The sequence below is a fragment of the Ranitomeya imitator genome, chromosome 3 (genome assembly GCF_032444005.1).
Source record: "Ranitomeya imitator isolate aRanImi1 chromosome 3, aRanImi1.pri, whole genome shotgun sequence".
In the NCBI taxonomy this organism is placed as follows: Eukaryota; Metazoa; Chordata; class Amphibia; order Anura; family Dendrobatidae; genus Ranitomeya; species Ranitomeya imitator.
The window spans coordinates 299,072,873-299,100,607 of NC_091284.1; the positions used below are offsets into that span (position 1 = coordinate 299,072,873).

Here is a 27,735-nt window from a genome sequence, read left to right on the forward strand (position 1 = left end):
AAAAAGGGAGATTAATATTGGCCTCTGGGCTTCTGTGCCAGTCCTGAGCGTGCCATCTGTGCCAGTCCTGAGCGTCCCATCTCTCTCACAAATAGTGGGCCATAGAAAGCCTATTTTTTTTTTTTTTTTGGGTTTTAGAAATTCTCCCTGGAAAAAAAAAGGGAGATTAATATTGCCCTTTGGGCTTGTGTGCCAGTACTAAGCGTTCCATCTCTCTCTCTCTCTCTCTCAGTCAGTGGGCCATAGAACGCCTATTTTTGGTTTTATTTGTTTTCTAAATTCTCCCTGAAAAAATCATTTTATTTTATTTGGTTTCTAAATTCTTCCTGATAAAATCACATTTTTTTTATTATTTTTTTTTCTAAAGTCTCCCTGAAAAAAAAAAAAAAAAACAGTGGGAGATTAATATTGGCCTTTCTGCTTGTGTGCCAGTCTTGACTCCTGGGTGCGTCATCTCTCAGTCAGTGGGCCATAGAACGCCTATTTTTGGTTTTATTTGTTTTATAAATTCTCCCAGAAAAAATCATTTTATTTTATTTGGTTTCTAAATTCTTCCTGATAAAATCACATTTTTTTTATTATTTTTTTTTCTAAAGTCTCCCTGAAAAAAAAAAAAAAAACAGTGGGAGATTAATATTGGCCTTTCTGCTTGTGTGCCAGTCTTGACTCCTGGGTGCGTCATCTCTCAGTCAGTGGGCCATAGAACGCCTATTTTTGGTTTTATTTGTTTTATAAATTCTCCCAGAAAAAATCATTTTATTTTATTTGGTTTCTAAATTCTTCCTGATAAAATCACATTTTTTTTATTATTTTTTTTTCTAAAGTCTCCCTGAAAAAAAAAAAAAAAAACAGTGGGAGATTAATATTGGCCTTTCTGCTTGTGTGCCAGTCTTGACTCCTGGGTGCGTCATCTCTCAGTCAGTGGGCCATAGAACGCCTATTTTTGGTTTTATTTGTTTTCTAAATTCTCCCTGAAAAAATCATTTTATTTTATTTGGTTTCTAAATTCTTCCTGATAAAATCACATTTTTTTTATTATTTTTTTTTCTAAAGTCTCCCTGAAAAAAAAAAAAAAAAACAGTGGGAGATTAATATTGGCCTTTCTGCTTGTGTGCCAGTCTTGACTCCTGGGTGCGTCATCTCTCAGTCAGTGGGCCATAGAACGCCTATTTTTGGTTTTATTTGTTTTATAAATTCTCCCAGAAAAAATCATTTTATTTTATTTGGTTTCTAAATTCTTCCTGATAAAATCATATTTTTTTTATTATTTTTTTTTCTAAAGTCTCCCTGAAAAAAAAAAAAAAAAAACAACCAAAAAAAACAGTGGGAGATTAATATTGGCCTTTCTGCTTGTGTGCCAGTCTTGACTCCTGGGTGTGCCATCTCTCTCTCTCTCTCTCTCTCTCTCTCTCTCCAATTGTGGTCCATAGAAAGCCTATATTTTTTTTCCTTGATTTGGGTTCTAAAATCTACCAGAGAAAATAACTACATCAATCATTGGTAGAAAAATATTGGCCTCTGGGTTTGTGTGCCACTCCTGACTCCTGTGTGCGTCATCTCTCAGTCAGTGGGCCATAGAACGCCTATTTTTGTTTTTATTTGTTTTATAAATTCTCCCTGAAAAAATCATTTTATTTTATTTGGTTTCTAAATTCTTCCTGATAAAATCATATTTTTTTTATTATTTTTTTTTCTAAAGTCTCCCTGAAAAAAAAAAAAAAAAAAAAAAACAGTGGGAGATTAATATTGGCCTTTCTGCTTGTGTGCCAGTCTTGACTCCTGGGTGTGCCATCTCTCTCTCTCTCTCTCTCTCTCTCCAATTGTGGTCCATAGAAAGCCTACATTTTTTTTCCTTGATTTGGGTTCCAAAATCTACCAGAGAAAATAACTCCATCAATCATTGGTAGAAAAATATTGGCCTCTGGGCTTGTGTGCCACTCCTGATTCCTGTGTGCGTCATCTCTCACTCAGTGGCCCATAGAAAGCATATAGTTTGTTACATTTGTTTTCTAAATTCTCCCTGCAAAAATCTTTTTTTTTTTTTTGGGGGGGTTTCTAAAGTGTTCCTGAAAAAAATAAAAATAAAAAAAAAATAATAGTGTGACATTAATATTAACATTTGTGCTTCAGTGACAGTCCTGCGTGTGGGGCATCTCTCTAATTTGCAGCCACCAAAAAAAGAGTGTGTAACATTGGGCCTGATTTTCGCTGTGGTCTCACCAACCTGTAAAGGGGTAGCTAAATCATACTGAAGTTATAGCTCACCGTGTAAGTTGTGTGACTGCAACAAATAACGTTAGTTTGGTTACGTTTTTAAAACAATGAGGAAGTCTAGTGGAAGAGGTCGTGGCCGGGGGCGTTCATTGTCAGCTGGTAATGAGGGTAGTGGTAGTGGTGGAGCATCAGGTGGTCGTGGGGGAAAAAATATTGCACCTAAGTCTGGAGCTGTGGAGCCAGGTTCGTCGTCCGGCTACACAAGGCCTCGAACGCTCCCTTTTCTGGGATTAGGAAAACCGCTTTTAAAGCCGGAGCAGCAAGAGCAAGTTTTGGCTTATCTTGCTGACTCAGCCTCTAGCTCTTTTGCCTCATCTCGTGAAACTGGTAAAAGTAAAAGCAGCGCGTCGTTAGTGGATGTTCACGGTCAGGGACAAGTCACTTCCTTGTCCTCTTCAGCAAAAACAACAACAGAGAAGAATGCAGCAGGCGACACAACGGGTTACTCCATGGAGCTCTTTACACATACCGTCCCTGGCTTAGAAAGTGAAGCAGTTAACAGTCCATGCCCATTACAAATTGAATCTGACATGGAGTGCACTGACGCACAGCCACAGCCAGACTACTATGCTGGTCCTTTGACTCAGACCACAACATTGCCCTCGCAGGGTGCTGATCAAGAATCAGACCCTGATGAGACTATGTTGCCCCATCACGAACGCTATACCACCGAACGACACGGTGACACAGACGAAGTTGCGCAGGAGGTACAAGAAGAGTTATTAGATGACCCAGTTCTTGACCCCGATTGGCAGCCATTGGGGGAACAGGGTGCAGGCGGCAGCAGTTCTGAAGCAGAGGAGGAGGAGGGGCCGCAGCAGGCATCAACATCGCCACAGGTTCCATCTGCCGGGCCCGTATCTTGCCCAAAACGCGTGGCAAAGCCAAAACCTGGTGGAGGACAGCGTGGCCATCCGGTTAAAGCTCAGTCTGCAATGCCTGAAAAGGTATCCGATGCTAGAAAGAGTGCAGTCTGGCATTTTTTTAAACAACATCCAATTGATCAGCGCAAAGTCATCTGTCCAAAATGTTCTACTTCCTTAAGCAGAGGTCAGAATCTGAAAAGTCTCAATACTAGTTGCATGCATAGACATTTAACCACCATGCATTTGAAAGCTTGGACTAACTACCAAACGTCCCTTAAGGTTGTTGCACCCTCGGCCAATGAAGCTAGTCATCAACGCAACATCCCTTCCGGCAGTGTAGGACCACCATTTAGCGCACCACCTGCTGTATCTGTGCAGGTATCTTTGCCAGGCCAAAGCAGTCAGGGTCAGGGAATCACCAGTTTCGTAGTAGGAAACACTGCATCTAGGGCACCGGCGGCAACAATACCATCTCCCACCGTCTCTCAGTCTGCCATGTCCACCGGCACCCCCGCTAGTTCCACGATCTCCAGCTCTCCAGTCCAGCTCACCCTACATGAGACTATGGTTAGAAAAAGGAAATACTTAGCCTCGCATCCGCGTACACAGGGTTTGAACGCCCACATAGCTAGACTAATCTCGTTAGAGATGATGCCCTACCGGTTAGTTGAAAGCGAAGCTTTCAAAGACCTGATGGACTACGCTGTACCACGCTACGAGCTACCCAGTCGACACTTTTTTTCCAGAAAAGCCATCCCAGCCCTCCACCAGCATGTTAAAGAGCGCATCGTCCATGCACTCAGGCAATCTGTGAGCACAAAGGTGCACCTGACAACAGATGCATGGACCAGTAGGCATGGCCAGGGACGTTACGTGTCCATCACGGCACACTGGGTAAATGTGGTGGATTCAGGGTCCACAGGGGACAGCAAGTTTGGGACAGTTCTGCCTAGCCCACGGTCTAGTAAACAGTTGTCTGTAGCCGTTCGCACCCCCTCCTCCTCCTCCTCCTCCTGCAGAAGCAAGAGCTCGTCCACAGACCGCAGTCGCACAAACACTCCATCCGCACCTGCCACTGTTGCACACCAGGTCTCCCATTATGGGGCAGCTACTGGCATACGTCAGCAGGCTGTATTGGCTATGAAGTGTTTGGGCGACAATAGACACACCGCGGAAGTTCTGTCCGAGTTCTTGCAGCAAGAAACGCAGTCGTGGCTGGGCACTGTAGATCTTGAGGCAGGCAAGGTAGTGAGTGATAACGGAAGGAATTTCATGGCTGCCATCTCCCTTTCCCAACTGAAACACATTCCTTGCCTGGCTCACACCTTAAACCTGGTGGTGCAGTGCTTCCTGAAATGTTATCCGGGGTTATCCGACCTGCTCCTCAAAGTGCGTGGACTTTGCGCACATATCCGCCGTTCGCCTGTACACTCCAGCCGTATGCAGACCTATCAGCGTTCTTTGAACCTTCCCCAGCATCGCCTAATCATAGACGTTGCAACAAGGTGGAACTCAACACTGCACATGCTTCAGAGACTGTGCGAACAGAGGCGGGCTGTTATGTTTTTGTGGGAGGATACACATACACGGGCAGGCAGTAGGATGGCAGACATGGAGTTGTCAGGTGTGCAGTGGTCGAAGATTCAAGACATGTGTCAAGTCCTTCAGTGTTTTGAGGAATGCACACGGCTGGTTAGTGCAGACAACGCCATAATAAGCATGAGCATCCCCCTAATGCGTCTGCTGATGCAAAGTTTGACGCACATAAAGGATCAGGCGTCTGCACCAGAGGAAGAGGAAAGCCTTGATGACAGTCAGCGATTGTCTGGTCAGGGCAGTGTACATGACGAGGTACCGGGCGAAGAGGAGGTGGAGGATGAGGAGGATGATGGGGATGAGTATATTTTTAATGAGGAAGCTTTCCCGGGGGCACGGGAAATTGGTGGCGTGGCAAGGCCGGGTTCTGGTTTTTTGAGGGACACAAGTGACGTAGATTTGCCTGCAACTGCCCCTCAACCAAGCACAACCGCAGATTTGACAACGGGAACTTTGGCCCACATGGCGGATTATGCCTTGCGTATCCTCAAAAGGGACACACGCATTACAAAAATGATGAACGATGACGATTACTGGTTGGCCTGCCTCCTTGATCCTCGCTATAAAGGCAAATTGCAAAATATTATGCCACATGAGAACTTGGAACTAATATTAGCAACAAAACAATCAACTCTTGTTGACCGTTTGCTTCTGGCATTCCCTGCACACAGCGCCCGTGATCGTTCTCACACGAGCTCCAGGGGCCAGCAGACCAGAGGTGTTAGAGGGGCAGAAATCAGAAGTGGCGTTGGCCAGAGGGGTTTTCTGACCAGGTTGTGGAGTGATTTTTCTATGACCGCAGACAGGACAGGTACTGCAGCATCAATTCAAAGTGACAGGAGACAACATTTGTCCAGTATGGTTACAAACTATTTTTCATCCCTTATCGACGTTCTCCCTCAACCGTCATTCCCATTTGATTACTGGGCATCCAAATTAGACACCTGGCCAGAATTGGCAGAATATGCATTGCAGGAGCTTGCTTGCCCGGCAGCTAGTGTCCTATCAGAAAGAGTATTCAGTGCTGCAGGTTCAATACTAACAGAAAAAAGGACTCGTCTGGCTACCCAAAATGTAGATGATCTAACCTTCATTAAAATGAACCACAACTGGATTTCAAAATCTTTTGCCCCACCCTGCCCGGCTGACACCTAGCTTTCCTATGAAAAGGTCTTGCCTGTGGACTATTCTGAATGACTTTTCCAATCTCGTAATTTTCTTCACCTGATTGTCCAGCATACGACATGTTTCCACCTCACGAAATGGCCAAACTCCCCACACGGGGCCGTGCTATCGCCACTTTGCGCTTGGACCCTTGAGAGTGCTGTTTGTCTGAAGAGGTGGGTGTGGCCGCTTTTGGTCGACGGCACTGCCACTGGGTCCCTCATAGTACAATAAAGTGTCTCTGGCGGTGGTGGTGCGCACCCAACGTCAGACACACCGTTGTAATATGAGGGGCCCTGTGCCTGTAACGCCGGCCACAAGACAGTTCCCCCCCCCCAGCTCAAACAGTGCTCTACCACTAGCAAAATTATCTCTCACAGCTTCACCAATGTGTAGTCTAGGCGCTGACATCCTTCAATGCCTGGCACTGACAATACCATTGTTTTGACATTTTTGTTATGTTAGGCCTTCGAAGCCTGTCTGCGGTCCCTTCTTTCTACAACTACTACACTGACCAGGCCACTGCTGGCCGTGTTACCCTGGAACCAATTTAAAAGTGCCTACAGTCAGCCCAATTTTGTTATGTTAGGCCTTCGAAGACTGTCTGCCGTCACTCCTTCCACTAGACTTCCACTGACCATACACTGCTGCCCATGTACCCCTGGAACCAATTTAAAGTGCCTACAGCCAGCCCAATTTTGTTATGTTAGGCCTTGGAAGCCTGTCTGCGGTCACTCCTTCCACTAGACTTCCACTGACCAGACCACTGCTGCCCGTGTACCCCTGGAACCAATTTAAAAGTGCCTACAGCCAGCCCAAGTTTGTTATGTTAGGCCTTGGAAGCCTGTCTGCGGTCACTCCTTCCACTAGGCCTCCACTGACCACACCACTGCTGCCCGTGTACCCCTGGAACCAATTTAAAAGTGCCTACAGCCAGCCCAAGTTTGTTATGTTAGGCCTTCGAAGCCTGTCTGCGGTCCATTCTTTCAACTACTACTACACTGACCAGGTCACTGCTGCCCGTGTACCCCTGGAACCAATTTAAAAGTGCCTACAGCCAGCCCAAGTTTGTTATGTTAGGCCTTGGAAGCCTGTCTGCGGTCACTCCTTCCACTAGACTTCCACTGACCAGACCACTGCTGCCCGTGTACCCCTGGAACCAATTTAAAAGTGCCTACAGCCAGCCCAAGTTTGTTATGTTAGGCCTTGGAAGCCTGTCTGCGGTCACTCCTTCCACTAGGCCTCCACTGACCACACCACTGCTGTCCGTGTACCCCTGGAACCAATTTAAAATTGCCTACAGCCATGTGTTATTATTTTAGGCCTTCGATGCCTGTCTGCGGTCACTCCTTCCACTAGGCCTCCACTGACCACACCACTGCTGTCCGTGTACCCCTGGAACCAATTTAAAATTGCCTACAGCCAGCCCAATTTTTTTATTTTAGGCCTTCGATGCCTGTCTGCGGTCCATTCTTTCAACTACTACTACACTGACCAGGTCACTGCTGCCCGTGTACCCCTGGAACCAATTTAAAATTGCCTACAGCCATGTGTTATTATTTTAGGCCTTCGATGCCTGTCTGCGGTCACTCCTTCCACTAGGCCTCCACTGACCACACCACTGCTGCCCGTGTACCCCTGGAACCAATTTAAAATTGCCTACAGCCAGCCCAATTTTTTTATTTTAGGCCTTCGATGCCTGTCTGCGGTCCATTCTTTCAACTACTACTACACTGACCAGGTCACTGCTGCCCGTGTACCCCTGGAACCAATTTAAAATTGCCTACAGCCATGTGTTATTATTTTAGGCCTTCGATGCCTGTCTGCGGTCACTCCTTCCACTAGGCCTCCACTGACCACACCACTGCTGTCCGTGTACCCCTGGAACCAATTTAAAATTGCCTACAGCCATGTGTTATTATTTTAGGCCTTCGATGCCTGTCTGCGGTCACTCCTTCCACTAGGCCTCCACTGACCACACCACTGCTGCCCGTGTACCCCTGGAACCAATTTAAAATTGCCTACAGCCAGCCCAATTTTTTTATTTTAGGCCTTCGATGCCTGTCTGCGGTCCATTCTTTCAACTACTACTACACTGACCAGGTCACTGCTGCCCGTGTACCCCTGGAACCAATTTAAAATTGCCTACAGCCATGTGTTATTATTTTAGGCCTTCGATGCCTGTCTGCGGTCACTCCTTCCACTAGGCCTCCACTGACCACACCACTGCTGTCCGTGTACCCCTGGAACCAATTTAAAATTGCCTACAGCCATGTGTTTTTATTTTAGGCCTTCGATGCCTGTCTGCGGTCCATTCTTTCAACTACTACTACACTGACCAGGGCACTGCTGGCCGTGTACCCCTGGAACCAACATCAGAAAATATAAAAATAAGTATTTTGCTTATAAAAAAGAAAATACTGGTGAGATATCAAATGCAGACATTTTAACATTAAAAACAAACACACAACTAAAATCTGGTACAGTACTAAAAATGGCCACCAGCTACAATTACTTTCTCCTGCAAGTAGTTAACTGAAAGTTTTTTTAAATTGAAAACACACATATGGCATCCACCGAGTGTTGTCCTGTCGCGTCTTCTTTATATTATTGCCGAGAAGATGCAAAATAATGAAAATAATAAAATCATTAATTACCAAAATAATAGAGAAAGTCAACACCACATTGCAAATAAACATTCATTCCAAATAAAGAAGCAGGGCGCGTCCGAGGGTGAGTATATACCTAATAAGAATCTAATCACCCTCGGACGCGCAATGCTTATTTCCAACAGCCTTCCTTCCTAAGAATCAGCCCTTCCGTCGTGTAGAGAGACGTTGTGTTACACTCCAAGGTGTTCCCCAGGTTGCCTTTCCTGAGCTTCGATCTTCCGGCTCTCGTTTAGTAGTTCTTGGAAACTACACTGCATTAGGCCTTCAAATTGGGTATGGGGTGTAGAGAGAGGGTGTGTTACACTCCAAGGTGTTCCCCAGGTTGCCTTTCCTGAGCTTCGATATTCCGGCTCTCGTTTAGTAGTTGTTGGAAACTACACTGCATTAGGCCTTCAAATTGGGTATGGGGTGTAGAGAGAGGGTGTGTTACACTCCAAGGTGTTCCCCAGGTTGCCTTTCCTGAGCTTCGAAATTCCGGCTCTCGTTTAGTAGTTGTTGGAAACTACACTGCATTAGGCCTACAAATTTGGTATGGGGGAAACATTGGCGCATCTGCGGTCCCTCCTTCCTCTAGGCCTCCACTGACCTGTCTACTGCTGCCCGTGTTCCCCTGGAACCAATTTTAAATTGCCTACAGGCAGCCCAATTTATTATGTTAGGGCTTCGAAGCCTGTCTGCGGTCCCTCCTTCCACTAGGCCTCCACTGACCTGTCTACTGCTGCCCGTGTACCCCTTGAACCAACATCATAAAATAAAAAAAAAAGGATTTTGCTTATAAAAAAGAAAATACTGGTGAGATATCAAATGCAGACATTTTGACATTAAAAACAAACAAACAGCTAAAATCTGGTACAGTACTAAAAATGGCCACCAGCTACAATTACTTTCTCCTGCAAGTAGTTAACTGAAAGGTTTTTTAAATTGAAAACACACATATGGCATCCACCGAGTGTTGTCCTGTCGCGTCTTCTTTATATTATTGCCGAGAAGATGCAAAATAATGAAAATAATAAAATCATTAATTACCAAAATAATAGAGAAAGTCAACACCACATTGCAAATAAACATTCATTCCAAATAAAGAAGCAGGGCGCGTCCGAGGGTGAGTATATACCTAATAAGAATCTAATCACCCTCGGACGCGCAATGCTTATTTCCAACAGCCTTCCTTCCTAAGAATCATCCCTTCCGTGGTGTAGAGAGACGTTGTGTTACACTCCAAGGTGTTCCCCAGGTTGCCTTTCCTGAGCTTCGATCTACCGGCTCTCGTTTAGTAGTTGTTGGATACTACGCTGCATTAGGCCTTCAAATTGGGTATGGGGTGTAGAGAGATGGTGTGTTCCACTCCAAGGTGTTCCCCAGGTTGCCTTTCCTGAGCTTCGATCTTCCGGCTCTCGTTTAGTAGTTCTTGGAAACTACACTGCATTAGGCCTTCAAATTGGGTATGGGGTGTAGAGAGAGGGTGTGTTACACTCCAAGGTGTTCCCCAGGTTGCCTTTCCTGAGCTTCGATATTCCGGCTCTCGTTTAGTAGTTGTCGGAAACTACGCTGCATTAGGCCTACAAATTGGGTATGGGGTGTAGAGAGAGGGTGTGTTACACTCCAAGGTGTTCCCCAGGTTGCCTTTCCTGAGCTTCGATATTCCGGCTCTCGTTTAGTAGTTGTCGGAAACTACGCTGCATTAGGCCTACAAATTGGGTATGGGGTGTAGAGAGAGGGTTTGTTACACTCCAAGGTGTTCCCCAGGTTGCCTTTCCTGAGCTTCGATCTTCCGGCTCTCGTTTAGTAGTTGTTGGAAACTACGCTGCATTAGGCCTTCAAATTGGGTATGGGGTGTAGCGAGAGGGTGTGTTACACTCCAAGGTGTTCCCCAGGTTGCCTTTCCTGAGCTTCGATCTTCCGGCTCTCGTTTAGTAGTTCTTGGAAACTACACTGCATTAGACCTTCAAATTGGGTATGGGGTGTAGAGAGAGGGTGTGTTACACTCTAAGGTGTTCCCCAGGTTTCCTTGCCATTGCTTCGGTCTTCCGACTCTCGTTTAGTAGTTGTAGAAAAGTACACTGCATTAGGCCATACAAAATGGGTATGGGGTGGAGAGAGATGGTGTGTTACACTCCAAGGTGTTCCCCAGGTTGCCTTTCCTGAGCTTCTATCTTCAGGCTCTCATTAAATTGTGGTTAAATGGAACAACTGCATTTGGCGTACTAGTTGGTTTGGGGCCTACTATCGGTGTCTGCCACTCCTTGCTGTTCTCCTCCACTGAACAAAGCTGTGCCGCCTGTTTACTACGGTTGCCAATTTTGAACTGCATTTCGACTACTTACTGATTTGGCCCTACTCTCTGTGTCAGCCTCTCATTCCAGTTGTCCTCCACTGCAATGCCCCCTGGTTATTCCTGTGTTACCAATTTTGAACTGCATTTAGCCCACTTTCTTCTTTGGGCCTATATCTGTGTTTCCACTTCATCGTGCCCATTGCCCAGCCAGTGATAGATGAGTCTGCTGGTACATTGACCCATAACGCAACATTCCCCGTGCACGCTACACAACAACATTGTGACCCTGCTGAAAGTCAGGTTGCTCTTCCCGCATACCATACCACCTTACACGGGGACAAAGAGGAAGGTGCAGATGAAAGTGCAGGTTCCTTCATCAGGTGGGGGGAGGAATACTAGTTGGCGACGTCACTGGCACAGGGCCTCTCATAGTACGCAAAAGTGTTGCTGCCGGTGGGAGGCGCCCCCGCCGTGCAAACACACCGCTGTACTTTGAGGGGCCCTGTGCCAGTGCCAATGCCAACGAGTGGGCCCCCCCTGCTTGCTCAGGTTCACAGCACTTGCAAAGTTGAAATACTTACCTCTCCCTGCTCCACTGCCGTGACGTGGTCCAGATTTCCTGGGCCCACTAATTACTTGAACCAGCCCTACCCCCCACAACTTTAGCCAAATGACCCCCAATTTCAAATGCCTTCCAATTATTATAAGGTAAATTACGCTTGACAAGCTTCATTAAGAAGAATGGATGGTTTTGACATTAAAATGGGCACTCTAGGTGTTTTCCTGGCCCCCACTCACTGCCGACTATGCTGCCCCATTGACTTGCATTGGGTTTCGTGTTTCGGTCGATCCCGACTTTACGTCATAATCGGCCGATTTCACTCGACCCGACTTTGGACATAGTCGGGTTTCGCAAAACCCGGCTCGACTCTAAAAAGGTCAAGGTCGCTCAACTCTACTGATAACTATGGATGTTCAAGCTCTTTATAGCAACATACCTCATGACCGTGGTTTGGAAACAACTAAACAATTTGTACTCCATGATGAGGACATGCCCCCCACACAGCAAGAAATTTTGCTTAACGCCATTAAATTTATTTTAAACAACAATATATTCTCATTTGAGAATGCTACTTACAGACAGTTGAAAGGTTGTGCAATGGGGACGAGATTCGCCCCCAGCTTTGCAAACCTGTTTATGGGGGCTTTTGAGGCACTTTTCATTTCCCCTTTTCTTCATCCTAGTGGTAAAATAGCCCTGTATCGCCGATTTACTGATGACTTGTTCCTAGTTTGGACGGGGTCTCTGGATGAAGCATCTGACTTCATTCAGAGGGTAAATGATAATTCTTGGGGTTTATCCTTCTCATCTTCAATGTCAAATACCAATATACAATTTCTGGATTTGATGATGCATGTTGACCCAATGGGTAAATTCCACACTTCTACATTTTTCAAAAAAGTGGACGTAAATAGTTATTTACCTTTTAATAGCGGTCACCTTCCAAGGTGGATCACTAATATAATAATAATAATAATAATAATAATAATAATTTTTATTTATATAGCGCCAACATATTCCGCAGCGCTTTACAAATTATAGAGGGGACTTGTACATACAATAGACATTACAGCATAACAGAAATACAGTTCAAAACAGATACCAAGAGGAGTGAGGGCCCTGCTCGTAAGCTTACAAACTATGAGGAAAAGGGGAGACACGAGAGGTGGATGGTAACAATTGCTATAGTTATTCGGACCAGCCATAGTGTAAGGCTTGGGTGTTCATGTAAAGCTGCATGAACCAGTTAATTAATTTTTTTTTTTTTTTTTTTAATATAGGCCACACAGGGATCGTTAGGTTAATGCATTGAGGCGGTAGGCCAGTCTGAACAAATGAGTTTTTAGGGCACGCTTAAAACTGTGGGGATTGGGGATTAATCGTATTATCCTAGGTAGTGCATTCCAAAGAATCGGCGCAGCACGTGTAAAGTCTTGGAGACGGGAGTGGGAGGTTCTGATTATTGAGGATGCTAACCTGAGGTCATCAGCGGAGCGGAGGGCACGGGTAGGGTGGTAGACTGAGACCAGAGAGGAGATGTAGGGTGGTGCTGAGCCATGGAGTGCTTTGTGGATGAGGGTAGTAGTTTTGTACTGGATTCTTGAGTGGATGGGTAACCAGTGTAATGACTGGCACAAGGTAGAGGCATCGGTGTAACGGTTGGTGAGGAATATGATCCTGGCAGCAGCCCCTAATATCCCCTATGGCCAGTACTGGCGTATCCGAAAAAATTGTACCAATGAGAATGATTTTCAGATGGAATCCAAGACTTTAAAGAATCGTTTTTTAGAGAAGGGCTACCCTTAAAAATTGATTCATGATGCTTTTAATAAAGTTCGACCCCTTTCTCAAAAAGACTGTCTCAGCAAGATTAAAACCGATAAGAGGAAAGAAACCTCTGAAATTAGTAATTGGAGTTTTATTACAACTTATAATTGTTCCCATGCATCTATCCAGGGTTTACTCAAGAAATATTGGTTTATTCTAAGGGGGACCCGATCCTTTCAAAATATCTTCCAGCTAAACCTAAATTTATTTTTAGAAGGAATCGTACTCTTTGGAATATGGTTGCCCCCAGTAATCCGACATTCAATACTCACCCCCATCAACCACTAATACGCGTAATCCTGGTTACTTCGCATGCAAGGCACCAAAATGCCTTTGCTGCACTTCTATTGTGCATGGTGCCAAACTATTTAAATCGACTATCACGAGCACTAACTTTAACATCAACTATCATGTCAATTGTCAGTCCTTATATGTTATGTACCTGATTCAATGTACATACGGGCTCCAGTACGTGGGACGCACCATCCAGATGATGCACGCCCGTCTGAACAAACATAGGCAGAATATCCGCAATGGGTTCCTATTGAATAGTCTATCTAACCATTTTTCACTAGTACATTAGAAAAATCCCAGCCATTTGAATCTTATTATTATTGATTACATACCTGATAATGTTCCTGATCGGTATAGGAGATTAATCAATAGGGAGAGCTTTTGGATTTTTAAATTGGGCACTCTCCCCTGAGGAACTTAATCTCACAATAGAAAATGTGGCTAAATAATGTGACATTTATCTTATTTTACATATACTCAGGAAGGATATAATGGAACTAGAGAGAGTACAAAGGAGGGCAACAAAATTAATAAAGGGGATGGGAGAACTACAATACCCAGATAGATTAGCGAAATTAGGATTATTTAGTCTAGAAAAAAGACGACTGAGGGGCGATCTAATAACCATGTATAAGTATATAAGGGGACAATACAAATATCTCGCTGAGGATCTGTTTATTGCAAGGAAGGTGACGGGCACAAGGGGGCATTCTTTGCGTCTGGAGGAGACAAGGTTTTTCCACCAACATAGAAGAGGATTCTTTACTGTTAGGGCAGTGAGAATCTGGAATTGCTTGCCTGAGGAGGTGGTGATGGCGAACTCAGTCGAGGGGTTCAAGAGAGGCCTGGATGTCTTCCTGGAGCAGAACAATATTGTATCATACAATTATTAGGTTCTGTAGAAGGACGTAGATCTGGGGATTTATTATGATGGAATATAGGCTGAACTGGATGGACAAATGTCTTTTTTCGGCCTTACTAACTATGTTACTATGTTACTTCTGATTTTTTTCGTTTTTTCTTTTAACTGTGTGTGTGTATTATGGTTGTTTATCATGTTATTCTTACACTATATATTATATTCTATTTCTATTTTGGTTTTTAATATTTTATAGTAAAGTTGCATTTTGTGTACACTATCTTACTGGTTATTTATTACTTTTTGTACCTACTCCCCCTTTCCTCTTTTGCACCTCCCTCCTCAATTTGTATTGGTCTTTGTCCCTTTAAATACTTCCCTCTTCCCTTTTAGCCTTTTTATTTATTGTGACCTGAAGAAGACAGCGATTGGCTGTTGAAACGCGTTGTGATTAAAGATTTTAAACCTCTAAATCTGTGCTTCGGTGGCCTCTGTCATCAGCGCTCCATCTAGACAGCTATATCCTTTTATTTGTAATGCTCAAAAAGGTGGCTGCCAAGGATGGGAGAGATTGGGACATGTTACTGCCCTATCTAATATTTGCAATCCATGAGGTACCGCAGGCGTTCACGGGGTTCTCCCCATTTGAGCTATTGTATGGCAAGCACCCGAGGGGACTGCTGGATATAACCAAGTAGACGTAGGAACATGAGTCCACTCCACATAAGAGTGTCATCGAGTATTTGGCAAGTATGCAGGATCGGATTGCAGCCGTGTGGCCCATAGTAAAGGAGCATCTGTTGGATGCCCTGGCCGCTCAGAGCCACATATATAATAAAAGGGCCACAGTCAGGACATTTAAAAAAGGGGACCACGTATTGGTACTCATGCCCACCCCAGAGAGTAAGCTCATGGCTAAGTGGCAGGGGCCATTTGAGATACGAGGGAAGGTGGCCGAAGTGAATTATGCACCGACCCGGAAAAAGGAAACCCGAACAACTGTATCATGTTAACCTGCAAAAAGCCTGGAAGGACTGGGAGTGCTTGATTATGGAGGCGACTCTAGGCGCACCAATGGGGAACCCTCTGGCCCCAGGCAGGGATGCAGCTGGATGTGAGGTGAAAGTTAATTACGCCTTCACAAAACGGCAGCGACGAGAGGCTCAAGCTTTGGTGCAGCGGATACAGACTTATTCTCTGAACTGCCGGGGGCCAACCTCAGTGATTCAACGTGACATTGTTACCGAGCCCTACGAATGAAACCGTACCCGGTGCCAGAAGCCTGGAGGCAGGCAAGCCGTTATGGCTGAAGTGAAGCAAATGCTTCAATTGGGGGTCATCTAGGAGTCCTCGAGTGAGTGGGCTAGCCCCATTGTCCTAAAACCTAAACCAGATGGATCGCTACGCTACTGTAATGACTTCATAAAGTTAAATGAGGTGTCAAAATTTGACCTCTATCCAATGCCCCAAGTAGACAAGCTAATTGAGAGAAGGGGAAAGAACCAGTACTTCACCACACTCGACCTCACCAAAGGGTACTGGCAGGTCCCGCTAAAAGAATCAGCTAAAGAGAAGACGGCATTTATAAGACCAGAGGGTCTATATCACTATGTCGTCGTGCCTTTTGGGTTACATGGGGCTGCGGCCACATTCCACAGGCTGATGGACATAGTGCTAGAACCTCATAGAAAATACACATTGGCGTATTTAGATGACATTTAGACGCATCTGTCCCAGGTACAAGCAGTGCTGGAGTCTCTCAGAATCACAGAGTTAACAGCAAACCCGAAGAAATGCAACAACAGGGCTCACGGAAGCTCAGTACTTAGGCAATGTGATCGGCTGCGGGGATATCAAACCCCAAGTAAACAAGATTGAGGCCATCCAAAACTGGCCCAAGCCGTTGAGTACCAAACAGGTGAGGGCTTTTCTCGGCATCATTGGGTACTATTGCAGGTTTATACCCAATTTTGTGGGGAAATTAGCACCCCCTAACTGACCTGTTGAAAGGTAAGAAGTCAGTTATGGTCCGGTGTAATCCTCAAGCAGAGGAAGCATTCCAAGCCCTGAAATCAGCATTGTGTGGACAGCCAGTCCTCATCAGCCCCAACTTCAAAGAAACTTTTATCGTGATGCCTTAGATGTCAGCCTAGGAGTGTTGCTGTTGCAAGAGGTGAACGGAGATGAGCATCCAATCACCTATCTGAGCAGGAAACTGACCCCGGTGGAGAAAAATTATAGCGTAGTGGCAGGGCCGGACTGGGACAAGAAGGCAGCGCTGCCATACAAACCCCACCAGCCCACATTCTTTGTTCGGCCCTTCAACACTCTCTTTAAGGAGTTTTTTGAAGAGCCACATGTGAATGGTGCACCAATGGGTATGATCGACCACAACTCTATTTACATGGTGCTTTTCAGAGCTCCGGCTCTTGGGAAGAGGGGGTCCCAGCAGCAGGGCTGTGGAGTCGGAGTCAGAGCCCATTTTGGTGGAGTCAGAGTTGAAGTCGGTGTCATGGAGATTGAGCTGTCAGACTCTGAGGTTTGGCTTACCGACTCCACAGCCCTGCCCAGCAGTAGGATCCCCAGCTTTTGAAAACTTATCACCTATCCAGTGCATATATACAGGACAGGAGAAGTGGTATTGTGCAGTGGACAAGTGCATCTCACAAAATTAGAATATCATCAAAAAGTGAATTTATTTCATTTCTTCAATACAAAAAGTGAAACTCATTAGAGTCATTACAAACAGAGTGTTTATTTCTGTTAATGTAGATGATTATGGCTTACAGCCAATGAAAACCCAAACCTCATTATCTTAGTAAATTAAATTTTGATGATATTCTAATTTTGTGAGATGCACATGTATATGTACAGAATAATACACCAATATAAAAAAACAGGAGAGGTGTACACAACATACAAAACTCCACAATATATGGCAAAAACAATTATATACACAGTGTCACACTATATACTATGCTAAAGAATATAGTATAGAGCTATGTATATACAGTAGTATATTCTATAGAGCTGTGCCACTGTATATAGTGTGGGTTCCACACTATTTACACACTACCACAAAATATAAACATCTCTACATTATATGCTATACATACACAGCACCATATTATATACTATATTATTCTGTATACATCACATAGGATATAACGACATTGCAGTATATGCATGATAGGAGGCTGAGTGCGGTATACAAAGGATAGGAGGCTGACACTGGTGTATACACAGGAAAGGAGGCCAACACTGGGACATACACAGGAGAGGAGGCCGACCACGGGGTATACACAGAAGAGGAGGCTGACACTAGAGTATACACAGGAGAGAAGGCCGGCACTGGGGTATACACAGTAGACGAGGCTGACTCTGGGGTATACACAGGAGAGGATGCTGCCACTGGGGTATAAACATCATGAGGCTGACACAAGGGTATGCACATCTATGGGGCAGATACTGGGGTATGTACATCACTGGGACAGACACCGGGGTATGTACATCACTGAGGCTGACACCGGGGTATGTACATCTCTGGGGAAAATACTGGGGTATGTACATCACTGGGGCAGATACTGGGGTATGTACATCACTGGGACAGACACTGGGGCATGTACATCACTGAGGCGGACACTGGGCTATGTACAACTCTGGGGCAGATACTGGGGTATGTACATCACTGGGGCAAATATTGGGGTATGTACATCACTGGGGCAGAAACTGGGGTATATACATCACTGGGGCAGACACTGGGGTATGTACATCACTGGGGCTGACACTGGGGTATGCACATCACTGGGGCTGACACTGGGGTATGTACATCACTGGGGCTGACACTGGGGTATCTACATCACTGGGGCTGACACTGGGGTATGTACATCACTGGGGCTGACACTGGGGTATGTACATCACTGGGGCTGACACTGGGGTATGTACATCACTGGGGCTGACACTGGGGTATGTACATCACTGGGGCTGACACTGGGGTATGTACATCACTGGGGCAGATACTGGGCTACAGTATATACATCAATGGGGCTGGAACTACCCCATACAGTTACAGATGCTTCATGTCTGTACTTACCCAGATCCTGATGAGGGGCAGATGAAAGGCGGCAAAACAGAGTAGAGCAGATTCCATAGAGACAAAGGGGACAGAGCAGAGCACAAACTCCGCCCACAGAAAAACTTTCTTGCCAGAGTCAGACAGAGTGAGATATGGTGATGCTCCTCCATGCACAGCAGCGGCGGCATCATCATACTCCCTCCTCCCTGCAGCGTCTCCACATAGATGAGACCAGACAGCAGCATCAGCACTAACAGGTGAGGACAGGGCCCCTCAGCATACTCATGTGTAGTGTGCACAGAGCGGGCCGGCCGGCCTCTAATGTTAGCGATGATGCTGCTGCCAGCTCTGTGATCTATTATGCACTGTCGCTATAAGTATTTCCTGGGCCCCCTCCTGCTTGGGGCCCCGTTGCAACTGCACCAACTGCATCAGCGATAGGTCCACCCCCGGGGCTTACGTGGGCCACCGCAGCCATGGTCAGTGCATGCACCAAGAGAGTACGCATGCACCAGGGCCTGTGCAGAAGATTTAAAGGGCCGGCAGCCCATTTTGAAGCTCAGAGCCGCCGAGCCAGTGGATATATGCCCGTCTGGGCAGATTATCAATCCAGACCTGCGTAGGAGTGCTTGGCGATTAAATGGGCCTTTCAGTCCCTACGCTATTATTTGCACGGGAGTCAGTTTCTTTTGCAACGGACCATTCACCCCTTGTGTTGATGAGAAACACAAAAGAGAGGAATGCTCAGGTCACCAGATGGTTCCTGTCTTTGCAAAAATGTCAGTTTCTCAGTGGAACATCGGGCAGGAAGATCACAGGGAAATGCAGATGCCCTATCCAGGGCCCCCTGTATGGTGACAAATGTTCAACCCCACAAGTTTGAACAGGGGGGTATGTGAAGCAGCGACTGGTGTGATTTGTGAGGGTGGCTATGTGTCCCCTAGGATGCGCTCAGAAGAATTTTAGACCGCTGGAGTGCCTTGTGGTCACAGCAGGATACCTGGAGTCACAAGGCAGAATAAAAGTAAGTTGAACTTGGTCAAGTTATTTGGTCAAGGATTTATTCAGAAAACCTGGTACGGGCATTTATTTTTTAAACTGACTGCAGGAAGGTAGTGGGGCTGGTCCGTTTCCCCCGGCCCTGATCTTACAAGTGGCCCATGGCCACAGAGTCTGAGGAAAAAAAAACCCTGCAGGAGGAGTTGGGTGTGTCAGTGTTGGAGTGTGCAACCCGTGGAGCAGTTGGCTTGGCATGAAGACTCCATATGTGTGAGGAAACACAAGGCCAAGCAGAACAAACTCCTGGCTAGGGTTGAATGACTTTTCCTTTTTTGGGGTCGAGTCGGGTTTTGCGAAACCCGACTATCTCAAAAGTCGAGTCGAGTGAAATCGGCCGATTTTCTCGAAAAGTCGGGAATCGACCGAAACACGAAACCCAATGCAAGTCAATGGGGAAGCATAGTCGGCAGTGAGTGGGGCCAGGAAAACACCTACAGTGCCCATTTTAATGGCAAAACATCCATTCTTGTTACTGAAGCTTGCCAATCTTAATTTACCTTATAATAACAGTTAGGCATTCTAAATTGGGGGTCATTTGGCTAAAGTTGTGGGGGGTAGGACTGGTTCAAGTATATAGTGGGCCCAGGAAATGTGGACCACGTCACGGCAGTGGAGCAGGGAGAGGTAAGTATTTCAACTTTGCAAGTGCTGTGATCCTGAGCAAGCAGGGGGGCCACACATTGGCATTGGCACTGGCACAGGCCCCCTCAAAATACGGCGGTGTGTTTGCACGGCGGGGGCGCCTCCCACCGGCAGCAACAATTTTGTGTACTATGAGGGCCCTGTGCCAGTGACGTCGCCAACGAGTATCCCCCCCCCCACCTGATGAAGGAACCTGCACTTTCATCTGCACCTTACTCTTTGTCCCTGTGTAAGGTGGTATAGTATGCGGGAAAGGGAACCTGACTTTCAGCAGGGTAACTTTCTGGCTGTGTAGCGTGCACGGGGAATGTAGCATTCTGGGTCAATGTACCAGCAGACTCATCTATCACTGGCTGGGCAATTGGCAGGATGAGGAGGAAACACATATATAGGCCCAAATAATAAAGTGGGCTAAATGCAGTTCAAAATTGGTAACAGGACTAACCAGGGGGCATTGCTTTGTTCAGTGGAGTACAACTGTAATGAGAGGCTGAAACAGTGAGTAGGCCCAAATCAGTAAGTAGGCTAAATGCAGTTCAAAATTGCTAACAGAAGTAAACAGGCGGCACTGGTTTGTTCAGTGGAGGAGAACAGCAAGGAGCAACAGACACCGTTAGTAGGGCCAACAAAACAAGTAGGCCAAATGCAGTGTTATATTAAAAACAATTTAACGAGAGCCTGAAGATAGAAGCTAGGGAAAGGCAACTTGGAGAACACCTTGGAGCGGAAGACACTGTTTGTAGAACCCTGACCCAACTTGTAGGCCTAATGCAGTGTTGTTTCAACAACTACTTAACAAGAGCATGAAGATAGAAGCAAGGGAGAGGCAACCTGGAAAACACCTTGGAGCGGCAGACACCGTCTCTACAACCCAGATCCAACTTGTAGGCCTAATGCAGTGTTGTTTCAACAACTACTTAACAAGAGCATGAAGATAGAAGCTAGGGAGAGGCAACCTGGATAACACCTTGGAGCGGCAGACACATAATTATTTTAAACACAATGTGCGAACCTGGTACCCATAGCAGTGCCCCACTGCTGGGAGTAGTAGTGCACATTGTGTTTAAAATAATTATGTGTTATATAGGGATGTAATGTCCAGGGTTCCCAGGATGTAGTGGTCCTTCCATTCTACATCCTCGTATTTAAGGGACAGTACACACATATTGCAAATTCTAGAGGATGTAGAATGGAAGGACCACTACATCCTGGGAACCCTGGACATTACATCCCTATATACAGTTATACAGCATGATAAAGGGTGTGAGGCTACTAAATTCTTTCTAGATACACAGGGGGATGTTCCGGGTGAGCAAGTGGAGTTCATTTTAGATTGTATGAAGTTTATTTTAACACATAATTATTTTAAACACAATGTGCACTACTACTCCCAGCAGTGGGGCACTGCTATGGGTACCAGGTTCGCACCGAGTTATGCTAATTTATATGTGGGAGAATGGGAGCATCATACCATTTATGAGAATGGCTCCCTTGGTGCGAACCTGGTACTCTGGCAGCGTTTTATTGATGACATTGTTTTTATTTGCTCTGGTGGCCCTAATTTATTGTTGGATTTTATTACTAATTTAAAAAAAAATTCGTATTTTTTAAATTTCACAGCGGTCACCAGCACCGTATCCATAGATTTTTTGGATCTCACTATTTTTATAGAGGATAAACATATTTGCACTAAAACTTTTCATAAGCCCACTGATGTAAATAATTATATCTCCTTGGGTAGCTGTCACCTCCCCAGTTGGCTAATGAATATTCCCAAGAGTCAGTTTATACGTGCGCATAGAAATTGCTCTAAGACACAGGATTTTAATAAAGAAGTGGACATCCTGACACAGAAATTTGTGCAGAAGGGATATAATCAAAACTCTCTGTCCAATACTAAGAATATAATTGGGGGGATTCCAAGAACCCAATTTTTGAATAAAAATATAAAAGAGAAAGAAAAACAACTCCCATTGGAGATCACTCCTATTATTACGCAATTTAATGCGAACACGTATCTCTTGAAACGCATAGTCAATAGACATTGGGATATATTAAAAGAAAACAAAATAATTGGGGAGAAGATTCCGGATCGTCCCAAATTTATTTATAGAAGGGCAAATAACTTGGGCAATAAAATAGCCCCCACTGTACCACACTCCTACGCTGTGAAGTTATATCCATCTGTCTACAAACCACCAGGTTTCTATCCTTGCCTAAAATGTAAATCTTGCAAATTACTAAACACCAAAAAGCAATTTTTATTGTCAAGTGCTAATACCAACTGGCGTATTAAGGATCATATCTCCTGCAAGACTGAAGGGGTGATTTACGCCATAAGGTGCCCGTGTGATAAGATCTACGTCAGGAGGACGAAGCGTCCCCTACATGTGAGGATAAATGAACAGCTTAGGAACATAAAGAAAAAATTTCAGGGTCACCCTTTATCTAAGCATTTTCTCACCTATCATGGAAGTTCACCCAGTGGTACATGTATCACAGGTTTGAAAACTGTACATAAAAGTTGGAGAAAGGGTGACTATATTAGACAAATGTCAAGAGAAGAAACGAAAATGATTTTTGAACTGGATACATTGGCCCCAAGGGGCCTAAACAGCGAAGTAGAGCTGTTTGCGTTCACCAATTAAGGGCATTGTAAGAGCGCTGGAGGATATATAAGATGGAGAGCTGCCAGTACGGACCATCCCTGAAGAAGGAACACGGTAGTTCCGAAACGCGTAGGATTTGGTCCTCGCTGCTCTCCTTAGCCTAGTCACGTGTTTACTCACGTGATCGTGACGTCACGGAAGGTCCTGCTTCGGCAGAGGACCCAGCGGCTACTCCAGCGCTCACTAGTCCCAAGTGGGGAGCGTGCTTTGAGCGTTCTGCCGCCGGCCGGGGCAGCGCACAGAGCGGCTCCACCTAAAGATCCACACCGGAACCACGGACGCAGTGGATACAACCCAGAGCGGCTTCATCTGAAGACAAAAACCGCAGTGGACACAGCCTAATAGGACAATTATAGGAAGCCTGCCAGTTTCTTTTATACTACGGACGCAATGGATATGGTTCAGTAAGACCATCACAAGGAGCTTAATTCCACTGACCACTCAAAGGTAACAATTTGTTATATTTAACCAAAACGTTGCTGGTACCTCATGAAATAGGATACTTATCCACACCGCGGTTATGCTTTTGTTATTCTGGTATGGTAACCTATAAAAATTCTTTTTTGGACAACAGATTGTGTGGTTCGGAGGATTTTTTGTTACTCAGCGCAGGTATTTACTTGATTTTTACATTTTGTTTCAACAACTACTTAACAAGAGCATGAAGATAGAAGATATGGAGAGGCAACCTGCAGAACACCTTGGAGCGGCAGACACCATCTCTACAACCCAGACCCAACTTGTAGGCCTAATGCAGTGTTGTTTCAACAACTACTTAACAAGAGCATGAAGATAGAAGCTAGGGAGAGGCAACATGGAGACCACCTTGGAGCGGCAGACACCGTCTCTACAACCCAGACCCAACTTGTAGGCCTAATGCAGTGTTGTTTCAACAACTACTTAACAAGAGCATGAAGATAGAAGCTATGGAGAGGCAACCTGGAGAACACCTTGGAGCGGCAGACACCGTCTCTACAACCCAGACCCAACTTGTAGGCCTAATGCAGTGTTATTTCAACAACTACTTAACAAGAGCATGAAGATAGAAGCTAGGGAGAGGCAACATGGAGACCACCTTGGAGCAGCAGACACCGTCTCTACAACCCAGACCCAACTTGTAGGCCTAATGCAGTGTTGTTTCAACAACTACTTAACAATAGCATGAAGATAGAAGCTAGGGAGAGGCAACCTCTAGAACACCTTGGAGCGGCAGACACCGGTTCTAGAACCCAAACCCAACTTGTAGGCCTAATGCAGTGTTATTTCAACAACTACTTAACAAGAGTATGAAGATAGAAGCTATGGAGAGGCAACCTGGAGAACACCTTGGAGCTGCAGACACAGTTTGGAGACCCCAACGAAACTTGTGGCCCCAATGCAGTTTTAAAATTCTGACAGGCTGAAAACCAGACAATTGCAGCTCATTTTTTTTTAAAGAGGAGGACAGCTGTATTGAGTGGCGCAGCCAGACACTGCTAGTAGGCCTTACACCACAAAGTTGGCTCGCTGAAGGTTTAAAAAAGGTTACTTGGTTACACAGGCAGAATTGGTGTGGTCACCGGAGGACAATTGGTAGGAGGGACCGCAGACAGACTTAATAGGCCTAAAATAAATAAATTAGGCTTCGATTCACTGGGGAACACAATTTTTTAGGAGTTAGGTCAGATAACTGTTCTTAACTAATTTTTGGATGCTGAATCCAGAAATGATCTCAGTTTTTCTCTATCACGTCAAGTTTTTGAACTATAGGATTTTTGTCTTCTCAAAAATATGTAAACTACTGTACCTAAAAAGTGTTTTTTTTTTAAATAGTACAAATATGAACAAAAAATGAAATATATAAGAAATAGGCATGACAAATATGTTTTTTAACACTATCATGTTTTTTTTACAAAGGATATATATATATATATATATGTATATATATATATATTTATATATATATATATATATGCAAGTATTTAAGGTAAAAATGTACATTTATAGCTTTTTCTGGAGTGTTTAACTTGAGGACAATCACATTTGATGCTCCAGCAATAGTCAGCCATCATATGTACATCCCATCTACTCTGGTAACGGTCTTCCATAACCTTCAAATCTTGGTGAAATCGTTCACCTTGCTCATCGCTAACCGCACCAAGATTTTCCGGAAAGTTGGCAAGATGGCAATGCAGAAAATGTAGTTTAATACTCATGTTGCAACCAAGCGCTTAGTAGCTCTCCAATAGTTTCTGAACAATTTCTTTGTAATTACTTGCACGTGTATTTCCAAGAAAGTTCTTGACGACATCTTTGAATGATAACCAAGCATTCTTCTCAAGATCTGACATAGTCCCGGTGAAATGTTCATCTTTGATGAGCTGTCGAATTTGTGGACCATCAAACACCCCAGCCTTGATTTTTTCAATGGACAGTCCAGGAAGTGCCACATGATGTACTTAAAACAGTCGCCGTCAGTTGGCAATGCTTTTACAAATTGCTTCATGAGACCTAGTTTTATGTGCAGAGGTGGGAATAGTATATTCTTCCTGTCAACAAGTGGCTGATGTAGAATGTTAGGATCTCCAGGTTTAAGACCAGATCTTGGAGGCCAATTCGACTCAACCCAATGCTTTTCTCGAGCTCTGCTATCCCACATACAGGGAAAGCAGGGATACTTTGTGTACCCACGTTGCTGACCAAGAAGGAAGCAAACCATTTTAAGGTTAACACAGATGATCCAATTGTGTGTGTCATATTTCAATAACTCAATAACTCTCTTTACATCTCCATGTTCTTCACGAAGAGAGACAGAATGCCCAATAGGGACTGCACCAAATAAATTGCCATTGTGTAGAAGGACACACTTAAGACTCCTCTTTGAGCTATCAATAAACAGTCGCCATTCATTTGAATTGTACATTGAAAGCCCTAATTCTTGTAGTAAACCAGGAATATTATGGCAAAACACAAAACCGCTGTCACACGGAAAGTACTGCAAAAATGTACTTTCTCTAGTACGAAAGTATGATACCTTCGCTCCTTGTTCAAGTAACTGTTTCTCATTCAGCCTTGATGCTAGTAATTCTGAAGCTTTTTTTGATAAGCCCAATTCACGTGCTAAATCATTTAACTAGTGCTGATCAAATCCCTTACGAACTGAATCCTTGTGAATTTCAAATTCTACATCATTGCTGTCACTGTGTTCGTCAACATCACTCAGAACTTCTAGAGATGGTAGCTGTTCGAAAACTGGCACTGGAATTTCAGCTGAATGAGGCATTGGTCTGATAGCTGACGGTAGATTTGGATATTCTATTTTACTTTTATTTTTCCTGTTAAATCCTGATGTTTTCACTAAACAGAAGTAACAGTCTGTGGAATGACTTTTTTGCTCTCTCCACACCATGGGGATACCAAATGCCAACTTTTCACGTGTTCCTTTGGTCCACATCCGTAAACTCTCGACACACTGCTTGCACACGATGTGAGGGGCCCATGGCTTATCTTGATCACCGAGTTTTACTTTAAAATATGCAAAATATGCTTGTTTGACAAATGCACTGATGTTTGCCATTTGAACTGGAATGGTGAAAACACCACAAATATAGCAGAAGGAGTCAGGGTTGTTTAGGCATTTACGACGAGAGGAAGAAGGAGCAGACATGATCTGAAACAAAGGAAATATGTACATATGTAAATAAAACACTGAGATGGAAAGTTACAAGCTTTGAAAACTAACAAAGAAAAAAATCATAAAAGATATATAAATTACAACTAAGCACCCAATGTAAAGAGAAAAGCTATCACAAATCCTATTTATTCCTACTATGATACATTTTTTGTGTAAAGATATTGATAATTATGACGTATTGGGAGCTGCACACACTTCTCACCACACTGTCTCAGTTGTGACTACTCTTAGAAGTTGCCACGTAGCTCTATATGAGTCAAATTGTAATCAGATAACAAGTCTTATTACAGATATCAGTGCAATTGTGCTTCTCTGGCAGGTAAGTTGTGGAGGAAAAACTTGACGTGCTAGAAAAAAACTGACTACATTTTTGGAATCAGCATGCCAATTTTAGTATAAATCAGCTCAAAAACCTAACTCAACAGAAATTTTTTTTCAAATTGTTCCCCAGTGATGTGGTAGGGGTACACAGGCAGCATTGGTGTGGTCAGCGGAGGACAATTGAAAGGAGGGACCGCAGACAGACTTAGTAGGCCTAAAATAAATAAATTAGGCTCAATGCAGCTTCGATTATGTGGTAGGGGTACACAGGCAGCATTGGTGTGGTCAGCGGAGGACAATTGGAAGGAGGGACCGCAGACAGACTTAGTAGGCCTAAAATAAATAAATTAGGCTCAATGCAGCTTCAATTATGTGGTAGGGGTACACAGGCAGCATTGGTGTGGTCAGCAGAGGACAGTTGGAAGGAGGGACGGCAGACAGACTTAGTAGGCCTAAAATAAATAAATTAGGCTCAATGCAGCTTCGATTATGTGGTAGGGGTACACAGGCAGCATTGGTGTGGTCAGCGGAGGACATTTGGAAGGAGAGATCGCAGACAGACTTAGTAGGCCTAAAATAAATAAATTAGGCTCAATGCAGCTTCGATTATGTGGTAGGGGTACACACTCAGCATTGGTGTGGTCAGCGGAGGACAATTGGAAGAAGGGACCGCAGACAGACTTGGTAGGCCTAAAATAAATAAATTAGGCTCAATGCAGCTTCGATTATGTGGTATGGGTTACACAGGCAGCATTGGTGTGGTCAGCGGAGGACAATTGGAAGGAGGGACCGCAGACAGACTTAGTAGGCCTAAAATAAATAAATTAGGCTCAACGCAGCTTCGATTATGTTGTAGGGGGACACAGGCAGCATTGGTGTGGTCAGCGGAGGACAATTGGAAGGAGGG

General features: G+C 44.7%; 1 protein-coding gene across 6 annotated transcripts in view; it reads right to left on the reverse strand.

Annotated features, from left to right (window-relative positions):
- The window catches only part of SPDEF (SAM pointed domain containing ETS transcription factor), a 1,047,406-nt gene that overhangs the window by 139,932 nt on the left and 879,739 nt on the right, over positions 1-27,735 (reverse strand). The window contains exon 6 of one of the 6 annotated variants that reach the window (XM_069756558.1): positions 24,795-26,483. The exons of the other annotated variants lie outside the window; for them this stretch is intronic. Coding sequence (XP_069612659.1) covers positions 26,452-26,483 — 32 coding nt within the window. The 3' untranslated portion in view covers positions 24,795-26,451. Of the gene's footprint in view, positions 1-24,794; positions 26,484-27,735 lie in introns of those variants that run through there. 6 annotated transcript variants of the gene reach the window in all.